We start from the raw sequence: 11809 nt of genomic DNA on the forward strand, positions 1-11809 counted from the left end.
TCAAGTGTTTTCTCACTTGGAGGGAGAAACAGGATTGATTTCTAAAAAAGTAACTTAGTTTTAGTTTTAACTTAGACGCAAGCCTTTAAATGTGAGTTTTAAATGACAAATTCTGATCTTTAATGATCCATAGATATTTGTAAGATGTGACCATTTCACAGAGCAGAGCGTTAAAGTGAAGCTGCTATTTACTGACTGAGAGAGGTCCGAGCGGTCAGTAGTGGCCGAAAGAATAAAATGGCAGATATAGATGATGTTTGGTCCCTTAGAGATGGGGGCAAAGCTGTCCTTTAGTCCCTAATTTTGTGAATTACATATAATCCATGTTAATGCCAAGCTGTCACTGGGTTATTTGGTGTTTATTACTTTGATACTACGTGGTACTTATTGCCTCTTTATTATTAAATGATCACCCCATTGTTACCATGTTATTTATGAGCTTTAAGTGCTGCTGATTTCATGTAAGGATGAATTTCAGCATTATGCTTTCTGTGAAAATTCACTGCATGTTTTCGTATCTGATGTTAAAGGAGACAGATGAAGCCAGTGAGACAGATTTGGCTGTAATTTTCATCAATAACTACAGAGAGCCCTCAGGCAGTCTGGGTTTCTGCTTTCATTTTTACAGCTCTTACTTTATCTGATTTCATTTTTATACTCAACAGTGAGGTAGACTATTTCACACATTTCTCTGTCTATTATAGATTTTTCTGTTCAAGAAAAACTAGCACAGTTTTCAACCTAAAATCTTCAGATCCCGTTGCTTTTTCAGGCTTTGTAATGTTGTAGTCAAAATATTATTTCTGTCTAAAGTCATTTAAATCATCATGGCCTTTGTTCTGGGACCTCCTGTTCCTTCCATGTGCGTAAATCCCAACACAAAGTAGAACGAGCATCTGTGGCAACACATATAACTTTAATTATGTCAGATGGAGCCTGAGAGGCGATGGTGGGGGGAAGGTGGGTTGCAAAGTGGGATGCACGTCTGATCTTTTTTGATCTTCAGAATAAGGATGGTGATATCAAGCAGAAAAAGCCTCAAGTCGTTGAGTTTTAGATTCTTGATGATATTTCTCATCTGAAATGCATCTGCAGTTCTAAAAGCTGATGGGGAGTCGAAGGTATTTAATCTCTACTGGAGCTGTCATTTTGTAGGCAGGCCTGACATCACGTGGTTGCCCCACCTTACCATGATGTGAGTTACTGAGGTCACCCTGGTTGAGGTGGGAATAGCGCAGGTTGGGAAGGGATTTCAGGACTGCGTTATATATATGTGGCTGATAGTTGGTGTCATAGGCCACCACATCTATTCATAGATGGTTGTTCCAGTTGGACATGGATGGCTTCCTTTACTCATCACACCATCTGTTTTCTCTGTTGATTATGTTAACATTTCCATCCTGCAAAGATTGTTCCCATCTTTAATGGCAAATCTCCATCTGAGTCTTCTTTGATTATCTCCATCTATGACATGTTTATATTATGGAACAGCTTAGAAAGGCACAAACCTGTCTGTATATTTAAGATCTCTCGAGTCACACTATATCAGGACAGAAGGTAGGATTGAATAATACTGTGGTGAAGCACTGGCGAAGCAGGAGTATCAGAGATATTCAGGGGTGCTATGTGGGGCTGCTATAACGTCACACTGCCATCTTCATGCAGGGATGCACTGCAGAGATCTAACGAGCTCACTTCTTTCTAAATTTCTAAACTATGATGATGAGGAGTGATTGCAGCATTAAAGTGTACATACAGCCACCTGATGTTTGTTTTAGATAGGCTTGAAAATGTGTGAATCATAACATAACCCATTCTGTGTCCTAAAACTGCTAGCAGAGGTAAACACGACCTGGCACCCAGCAGACAGAGCGAAGGAAGCATTCTTTTAATTATGCCTTCCTATCCTTTCAACAGTAAAGCTGAGCTGCATTCACAGTTTCTGCTGCTAATGTTGTCATAGGCAACTAAGTGAGCAGTCTGTGAATATGTTCATGCAGCATTTCTCAGAGAATTTCATTACGTTTGTGCTGGTAGTGGCCATGATGTGCCCGTTCTTTTTCAAATAAATAAGAAATAATACCACACGTACTGAAAATATCTAACGGAGCAGTAATCGGCCATTTCTCCTGTAAGTTTGTCATCCTGTGGAGGTAAAAGTAACCGTAGCAACCGTATGAGAAGTGTAACCTGTGGTGGAAAAGGCTTTTTAAACCTTAATTCGTCAACAGAGTCATAAACATTTTATGATGTGTTATATGAGATTTATCTGGAAATTATTTCCTGGTCCTCAAACAAATGCCCCGAGGCTTTACCATCATGTCTGCCATGCTAGCTAACGGCAGTAGAAACTGAACTTTCACAATAAGAGCCCTGGTATTGTTGTCTTGACTGGATGTCATGGGATGAATGGTGAGGCCAGTGCAGAAATCCTGCAGAACTGCAGTCTTTTCAATGGCCAGCAGAGGGCAACTCGTGAATTCAAAAAGAAATCTGTTCAGAAATCAGGCCTGCAGCACCTTCGCTCTGGGACCACAGTAAACACTTTTATAATGAGTTTATGCTGCACAGGGAGCTGCTTAGTAAAAGCTGTACTTTGGAAAAGACACTATGACTGTATATAAAAGATAAATGTAGCTTCCTAGGAAATTATGTTTATTATATAAAATATGGTCAAAAAAGATGATAAAACAGGGAATGCCTCAGAGGTGAGCATTTGGTGTCTCTCAGGCCTCGCTAGTCGAACCCAGTTTACTTTTTACTAAGAGTTGTTCTGGATTTATAAACTATCTAATAGAATCGGTAAGCTAACAGCACTCTGAGGTCCTTGGATCATTTCTTTATTGCAGCCATGTTTCCTTCTTATAATGCATCACTCACATTCAGCCAATTACATTTATCTCTCTCCCTGTTTTTCATCCCTGTCTTAATGAAGCATAATAGATGTAGGGCGCGAGCGGAGTGAGGTGGTGCGGTGATGGATGACAGGTGATGACAGCAGCTTTGTGGCTCTGCTGACACTGTCACTTAATGGAGCAACTCCTCTGTTATTATTGCATCGTGAATGTTATTAATCTCACCGGGAGAAGGGCACAGATAGGCTGAGACCAGGATACACGTGTGGAGACTGCTTTTATTACAGTTGGATATTTGTCTTCATATTAAAGTGGTTCATCTCCAACTTCAGATTTTTAGTTTTGGATTCTTATAAAAGGTGCTTTGCATGAGTCACTGCTCCAGATAATCCTTACTTACTTACTGTTTGAAACCAGAGACATTAGAAGGATGACACAGCATGTCTTATTCACATGAGCACTTTTTTCTACGTCTGAGTGCTTTCTATCTAACACTCACTTTCTGATGAACACATCAGCAGCTTGGCGACTGGAGCACCCAAGAATTGAAACACCAATCTTCAGATTAGTAGATGACCTGCTCTACCTCCAGAGCTAAAGCCACCCCGAAAGATTTACATACAGAAATGTCCAACTTCTGAAAAGTGTCCTAAAGTACACGCTCAGTACTTGGTTGGGACTCTGCTGAAGTGTCACTAAAGCCCAGGTTGCTTTGATAGCAACCTTTAGCTCATCCATGTTTTTGGGTGTTTGTCATCTTCTCCTGTATTCTTTCTGGGGTTCTGTAGTAGTCCTGGCACTGTGGGCAGGTGCTGGGAGAGGAAATTGGCATCTCCATAAAGCTCATGGACAGATGGAAGCATGCAGTGCTCTTAAGTCTCCTGATGGATGGCTGCTCAGTCACTGTAGACAAGTCAACACCAGCAGATGAAATGCACAAGTACTACTTTTTTTTTCTTGGCTAACCATATCTATAAAGTGAATTAGTTCTACTGACAGAGACGTTTGTCGTGTTCGCGTATGACTCGAGCCCTTAGTGAAACTGCAATCTAGTGTAACTTTGTGTCTGTGCAACTTGTCGGGGGTGGAAGGCTTTCTAAAGCTCGTCTTCGTTAGGTTTAATTGGTAATTCTATACATGCTTTTTTTTACATCCTGCAGAAAACTGGAATGAAAGTTAATTTAAGCTCAAACTTTGTCCATATTTAATCTGAGCGTCCATAATTGGAACAGAAGAGATGACATATAAATAACAATTTGCTGACTCAAATGGTGAAAAGGGAATAAATCAAATCAAATACTGAGTGAGCAGAATGAGCTTTAGCTTTGTGGATTTCTTTGAACAGTTTGTCCCTTGTTGCCTTTAATGGCTGGTTTTAAATTGGGGCCAGACAGGTCATGCTGATTTATGCTGGATGTCACCTGTGCAGTGCAGCCTTCTGCTCTCTTCCTGAGAACAGCTTCCTGTCTAATCACAGCACCTCATTACCGCTGCGGCGCTGCAGATGGGGAGAGTGAAAAAGGTTCTTGACCCAGATCGAGTGCTGGGGTCATCCATGTTTGTAAGAGAGAGGAAGAAAAAAAGAAATCACATCAGACCAGGATTATTATAGTTTTTATTTTTATTTGTTTTTTTTCCTTTTAACTTGAGTTTATTACCACTTTCCAGAGTGGCTTTGTTGGTTTCAGTTCAGTTTTCATTGTTTGTCACTGTTGCTCGGTGTGGAGCACAGGTGTGGCTCACTGAGGTGGCGACCTTTGTGCCAGAAGGCCACTGCAAGGGCTTGGGTTTGATTCCCTCGGCCACTTAATCTGTGTTGTTCTAGCAGACAAGGGGGCTGTGAAAATTTACTAAAAACCATAAAAACTTCAAAAAAATCATAAAACAAACAAACATTCATGACTTTAAGTTTAGAGTAACTGTCTCCATGTCGCCAGCAACAGCAACTCTTTAAGATTTAGGTGAATTTGCAGCTGATTCCAGATCGAGGAGGCTGCAGAATTTTACCACTTTTATTTTTCCAAATTCTCCATAATAGACAGTATTTACTGCCTACATATAAACAACATCAGCACTATATTTAACAGAAATAGAGTACAGCAAAAGTAGAAAGTAATGTGAACATTTCCTACAAAGCTGGTATATTGCAATTTGATTTTAAGCTGTTAAACAGATATTTGGGGCTGCTTTGACCAATCCAAGCTAAATTTTTGAATATGCTTTAGGGACGGATGTGTTGGGTCTCCACCTGGGTTCCAGGCTCACTGGTGACTCTGGGTTGGATGAGCAGTTAGGAAACAGTTTACCAGTGCCTCATTAACCACTGCTGAAACATGCACACACGCTTTTCAGGCAGCTAAAATATTCCACTTTGATGGGGCTCATTTGGTTTGGAGATGTTGGCAGCCTCAGGTTCCAGATGGGATCCAATCCAAAGGGGAACGTTCCTGTATATGTTGCATTTAACCGCTGTCCTTGAAGTGACACATAATGACATGCAACCATTAAATATAAAAACATAGACACCTGAACTGCTGCCTGGAGCAGTTTGGACTGGTATCTGTCAGCCACACTGGGACTGTTTCTTATATCAACTGCATGGAGTATATAGGTCACAGTTTTTCAGGCCTCCTTCTTACATATGCATCACACTCAGCAGAACAGTGAATAGTAAGTAGGAGGCTGCTGCTGCTGCATTTAACAGCAGGTCATCATACAGAAGTACTCAGTCATGGTTCACGTTTGCCTCCATAAGACAAAGGAGCTCATACTGACCGGGAAATAGACAATAACAGCTCACCGGCATTGTGGGAAAAATCATTCTGACTTACAGAAGCTACTCATTAACACGCCTTTGTGCATCAGCTTCCCCCAGCTTCCATTTTCAGCTGCTAACAATAGACGAGAGGTTTCCTCGATGAGCTGGGTAATGCCCGCCTCATGAACAAAACACGTTTGTCAAATGTCAAGGTTCACCGTAACCCCATGACAGGTCTGCCCATCCAAGAGCGAGTCAAATTCTTTACCAATTCTTTGACACTGAGTAACACAGTCACATAGTTTGCCTTTTCCTTGGTTAAAAGGTAATTCTTCATGTTACATAAAATTTTCTGTAGGTAGGTGTCTTGGGGAAAGATTTTTGGATAAAATGCATCCAAACCTCATTTGTAGGTTAATTAAAACGAAACTAAAAGCTGAAACAAGGCGTGAACAAGCATTTTAGTTTAAAAAAATACAAATATAAACCAAACTTGAAGCTGAAAATGAAAGCTGAAACAATATTGTGCACATAAAAATCTAAAATAAAATCAAAATAAAGCTGAAAGTTTCTAGTTTTTGACATTTATGACAATGGAAATAAACATTTTCATTGTTCTCCAAAAAAGACAATCGTCAATCAGACACAGAAATCTTCCTCGCTTTAAGCTTATGCACAGTTTTTTGATCATTTTTAGTCGTTATTATGGTTATTGTTATTATTGTTGACTCATTGAAGAACATGTTCAGTGAGAATTGTTGATTGAAAGCTAAATGCAAAAAACAGCACCATCTAGTGGTGGAAAACCGGTAATGCAGGCTTTTCCTTTTTAAGTCTTCATGTTCCCAAAGGTTCCTTAATGTTCTTCTTCAGTGATTGACATCAAGTTGGACAAACCGCAGGAGCCCCCGACCAATGAGGGCGGCTGTTCCTGTTAATGCTCTGCACCCATCCTGAGGGGGAAAAAAAGAAAACATCATTTACACCACATGCTTGTTTTGTTGCTTCCTATTGGTTAACCGCAGTTGACTTTGCACGTTGAGAATCTGGCCTCCTCACCTGACGATTGGTCATCGGTTGGAGCGAGCAGTGTGTGGGTTTGGTTCGAAAGTAGCCTGGTTTTATTAACAAAACTGCCAAGTTTAAAAAAAAAGAAAAATCCTGCAACTTGCTAAAAAAAAAAGGATGTTTGTGGAGGGGGAGAGAACACCAAGTTGCTTTATGTGTACATTTTTTAAAGATTTTCCCCAGTTTCTTTTCTATTTTTGTATTCAGGGAAATCTCTCTGGAAAAGAGTCATTCCATAAAAATCAGTGGATGCCTCCCGCCTGACCCTCTCAGAATCTGTTTTTTTTTCTTTTAAGTGTAGAATAACATTAGTGTTTAAGTGTTAGTTTAGTGTTACAATAACATTAGTGTTTAACACATACTATGAATATTTTCTGAGTTACAGACCCATAAAGTACATTTTTAATTTCACCTTACTGACTTCTATCATTTTTGATCTGTTATAAAAGTGCAGGAGATGAAAAAAGGAAATCAGTGTTACGCTGTCAGCATGATGGGATCTGTAGAGTGACAGAAATATCATTGGTACCCTGGATGTTTGATCTATTTTCTAGTAATTCACTGTAGAAAAATGTAAAAAATGTGAGATGTGTGGCTGATCCAAATAAGGTATAGCCTCTGAAATGTGACTTACATTTTGATCTTCTTATTATGAGTCCTCCTGTGATAACACTCTTGAATGTAGCTTATGAAACAACATTGGTGTTGTTATATTCTGTGAAATGGGTTAAACATGTCAGCCTATGTAAGCCTGAAAATATTCATAGTCTGAAGGTAGAACTCTGCATGACTTCAGTAAATATCTTGAAGTTACTGTACATACACAACGTGCTGATTCTGAGGGAGCCAGGTGGGAACTTTTTAAGATTTTGTTGATTTATTTTTTTGTTGTTTTTCTTTTTCTTTGTTTTATTTTTTGTTTTTTATGGAATGACCCAACAAGCTCTGTGTGTGAGAGCTGGACAAGAGACGGTAGGCTTGGATATTTTTTTTATGGATGCCACTGCTGTTATGGGCAAATACAGAAATCCCCCAAACTGTAACCACTGAAAACTTGTGTAACTCCCAATAGACCTTTTTTTTTTTTTTTCCCCAAACTTCCCTTCTGCCCATAACTCAGGTGGGATCCATAACTTGGTGTTTGAGTCATTACAGGACAAAGCGAACTTCTCGAGTATCTACTGCATGCCTAGTTTTTAAGCATAGGTACTGTTTACCCGTGTACACAAGTTTGAATATGTAAATGGTAACATTACACCCGTGACTCAATGCACTCGGATGACGACTAGTCCAAGTCTTTTTTTTCTGTCTGTTTGTTTACGAACTGGATTTGTATACTTGACTACAGGATATGTTTTTGTCGTGTGTGTGCGTGTGTGTGTGTGTGTGTGCGTGCGTGTGTGTGGGTGTAAACGTGTGCTTTCTGCATCAGCAACGTTAGAATGCAGTTACATAGAGGGCCACTGACAAGTCGCATCATCCTCGCCACATTACGGCAAATTTGGGGTCACCGTTTTCACCTGTCAGCTGCTGTTGCATTGTGTGGTATCTTGGTGTTTGTGATTATGATGCACATACAGTGTACTTACTGTAAGCGAGCAGTGGAGGATCAAAGCCCTCGCCTTGGGTCACAGAGGACAGACTAAAGTTCCCTGATGACCGGTTCTGTGTTCAAACCGACCTTTAACATTGTAAATCAGTTTCTTTCCTGACAACAGACTAATTTGCACATGTAGACCTTTCAGGTTAATATGAAGTTATGAGAAGCTTCATGGTAAATGTACAGTCACTTAATTCAAAGACATTTCTGATTGTCATAGAAACTGTCGTTTCGTGTTCCCACCGAGATGAGGTTTTTGTTTGTTTTTTTTGATGTTCGTAGTATGAGGGTCCATTTGTGCCAAAATTATGTTCACACAAAGACACACTAAGCATTTGTCAGCTGTGTTTGCAATGCATGCAGTGCAAACAGGCTTCAAACAGAATCTTGAGGCAAATGATTGCAGTGATTCTGTCGAGCGTAACTGTGAAGCGACGTAAAAACTGCTGTCGGTATGATGGTGAAAAACCAATCGTGGACTGGCAGACGTTGACTCTGGCTTCTCCTAAAATAGAGATGCAATCAGACTGTCTCTTAAACTAATATAAGATAATCCATAGTCCAGCGATGAGGTGAGGTTGCGTCTCTTTCATTTGTTTTTTTGATCAAACTCTAGAGCAAAGTCAACTGATGATTATTCAGAGCCAAAAAGTCTGTTAAAGTTCTATAACCTCACCTGATCACTATTTTTCCATCATTTATGCTACAGAGCTGGTTTTTTAAAAGATTTTATTGTGTTACATGTCAAAATGCTCTTCCCTAAAAGCTCAGACTCACTTAGTATTTAATTCAGCTCAGGCACAGCCGACTGAGCAAGAGCCCTACGGTCAACTAGGTGTCCGTGCAGAGGAAGAAAAAGTCACAAGTTTTCCCTGGATGAAGGATCCCTAGCAGTTCCTTTTGTCTGATCTCTTTTAATTTTTCTGCTTTGAAAGCACCCGAGAGTTGGTGCTCCTTTACACGCCTGTGGCTGCAGTGCAGGTTTCAAGTTTCGAGTTTTATCGTCATATAGCGGAATGGAAAAATCATAACCAGCAATGAATGCCCTGTACAAAAACACCCCCTAGTCTGGGACTGACTCTGTTCCAGATGATGCCATGACATCATGTGTCTTTCTGTTTATTTTATCCCTTGTAATAACTATAAATCCTGTATTGGATGAGGCTCTCATCTTTTCTAAGTGCTGCTCTGCTTGTCTCTTGTTTTTGTGAACAGACATGAAAGTTTAAAAAACGCGGCCAGTTTTTTCAAATCCAGTAAAACGAGCAGGGCGACTTTTCGGGCATGCTTTGGCCACATAGACAGCAGCCGTACAAATGTAATTTTGACACCAGTGGATCCTCATACTAGCACCTAAACTGACTGCTGCCGTCTGTATGATGCAAGGTTGCAGACGGCTCTTAAAAATGTCCAGAGTCGTAGGATTACGTGGCGGTTGTGAAGTCAGTCGAGAACACTACTTTGACTTGTCTTTGAGGTGAAATCTTTCCTGCACTTTTTAAGAACATGTTTTAGATATAGAGTGACGATGTTGATGTTTTAGAAACATGGTTAAAAAATAATAATATTTACTGTGTCTTAGAGTAGAATCAAACATGTAGGAATTGTTCACGTTTCCAAAAAAAGAACCACACAAAAAAATAAACGGGGGAGCACTCTGGTGAAAGCTAGTGAACCTTTCTAACCCACATAATGAGCCAAATAATAAGACTAGTGAGAGACGGGATTGGTCAAATATGATGGGAGATCTGGACTGGAACACATTGTTTTGCAGGTTTTAGAACAGTTGGGTTTTAAGTTTGAATCCCTCAAAATGAAAGTCTTGTAATGTTTACTCTCTTTGTGTTGCTGCCTCGTGAGGAGGGAGGTATTTATGTTTCAAACCACAGCAAAATGATTGATCATTACACACTCACACACTCGTATTTATTCCCCTTCAATATAAAAGTCCACCTTTGTTTCGTTGTTTCCTGTTAACATTTCTCTTGAAATGGACCAAGTGATGCAGCAGATGTCTTGTTGGGGGAGGCGTTGTGTGTTTGAGGATGAGGGGGGGGGAGCCCTGTGCTCTGGCTTTCCATTCACACTGTACAGAAATCTAGCATGTCTCTCCAAATGATTAATAAAGATGTCTTATTACCAAAGTCATGCACGGGACTTTTCTTAAATAAACTTTACTTCTTCTTTTCTTTCTTCCTTAGCTTTGGAGGACCAAAACTGTAAAAATCCAAAATAAATGACATAAATAGAACATTTTAATAAGATTTGTGTGGGGGGGCCTCCCAGGTGGGGGCTTTCAGGTATGTCTTACTGGTTGGAGGCCCCAGGTAGGCCTACACTGGAGATAATATCCCAGAGGAGCTGAAGGAAGTGGTCGGGGAGAAGGAGATCTGAGCCTCTCTGCTTGAATCGCTGCCCTCATGAACTTTATAAACTGCTGAAAATAAAATTAATTAAAAAATATAATTTCAAATACAATGTATTTATATATATTTTAAATAATTGCTTCCTGTTTGTATCTTTATACTGTATTTAGTTCTTTTAATTTTATATTTTTTAATAGGTCATTTATGTATTTCTTTATATATTTTTAATTTGACAGTTTTGGCCATTCGTACTTAGCCAGAGAAAAACCAAAGACTGCATAAAAGATGGACATGGCTGTCATCGTTCTTGAAACAAGGACATAGAGCTGCAGTAAAGCTACCTAAAAAAAAAAAAATTAAAAAAAAAAGCTTAGTGTGTGTGCAGCCTAAAAAAGTAATGATACAGTAAAATTAAAAATTAATGTAATTCATTTTTTGATTGTATTCTTTATACCCACTGGATAAAAGCCAGACTTTTAAAAGGTGTCTGTCTTGACCTTTTGAAAACTACAACACAAAAAAATATGGCACGCAATAAAAACCCTGAAATGATTGGATAATGCTAAAACTGCTGTACTGTCATGACTTTAAGCTTGCTGTTATGTGCACTCTCTCAGTGTGTAGGTCACAATAAGGAATTATTGTGTCACGTTATCATACGTGTCGTGGCATGCATGGTTTCTACTTTGACTCAGTAACAATTATCTCCAGTTTCTACTCATGACGGTTTGCTGATTTCATTGCTGTTTCGAGCTGTGATTTTGTTATAATAACCTTAATAGAAACTAAATGATGACTCTTTCTAGGCCGCCTGTGCAGGTAATAATGTAGTTTTTCTATCACAAGAATGAAAGTTGATCTTTAATTTGTTTAGTTATTACCAGACATACTTTTCCGTACTGCAAGTGTTTGTGTGGATTCAGATACTCAAACAGGAACGTACTATTGTTTGCAATGCAGTACTGAGGAAATGATCTTACACCATGACGTTGTTGCAAAGCTTCCCCACTGGAGCTGAAAATATTTTTGTGGCTCATGGTTAAATAACCGCCTCATTAATCAGTCTGACCAAAGAAACCTGCAGATGCTTACGCGGGCCTTCAGTTTTTAGGTTGGTGTAATTTACCACAGTATTTAATTCTGATGCTAGGCCTAAATTATC

The 11809-nt window shown here is 39.5% G+C and overlaps 1 protein-coding gene across 1 annotated transcript in view; it reads left to right on the top strand.

The window, feature by feature from the left end:
• Window positions 1–10425, top strand: part of rab6ba (RAB6B, member RAS oncogene family a) — a 68080-nt gene extending 57655 nt beyond the window's left edge. Inside the window, exon 8 of the mRNA XM_031730514.2 lies at window positions 6487–10425. Coding sequence (XP_031586374.1) covers window positions 6487–6551 — 65 coding nt within the window. The 3' untranslated portion in view covers window positions 6552–10425. The remainder of the gene's footprint in view (window positions 1–6486) is intronic.
• Window positions 10426–11809: the final 1384 nt, after the last annotated feature.

The sequence above is a fragment of the Oreochromis aureus genome, linkage group 23 (genome assembly GCF_013358895.1).
Source record: "Oreochromis aureus strain Israel breed Guangdong linkage group 23, ZZ_aureus, whole genome shotgun sequence".
Classification (NCBI taxonomy): Eukaryota; Metazoa; Chordata; class Actinopteri; order Cichliformes; family Cichlidae; genus Oreochromis; species Oreochromis aureus.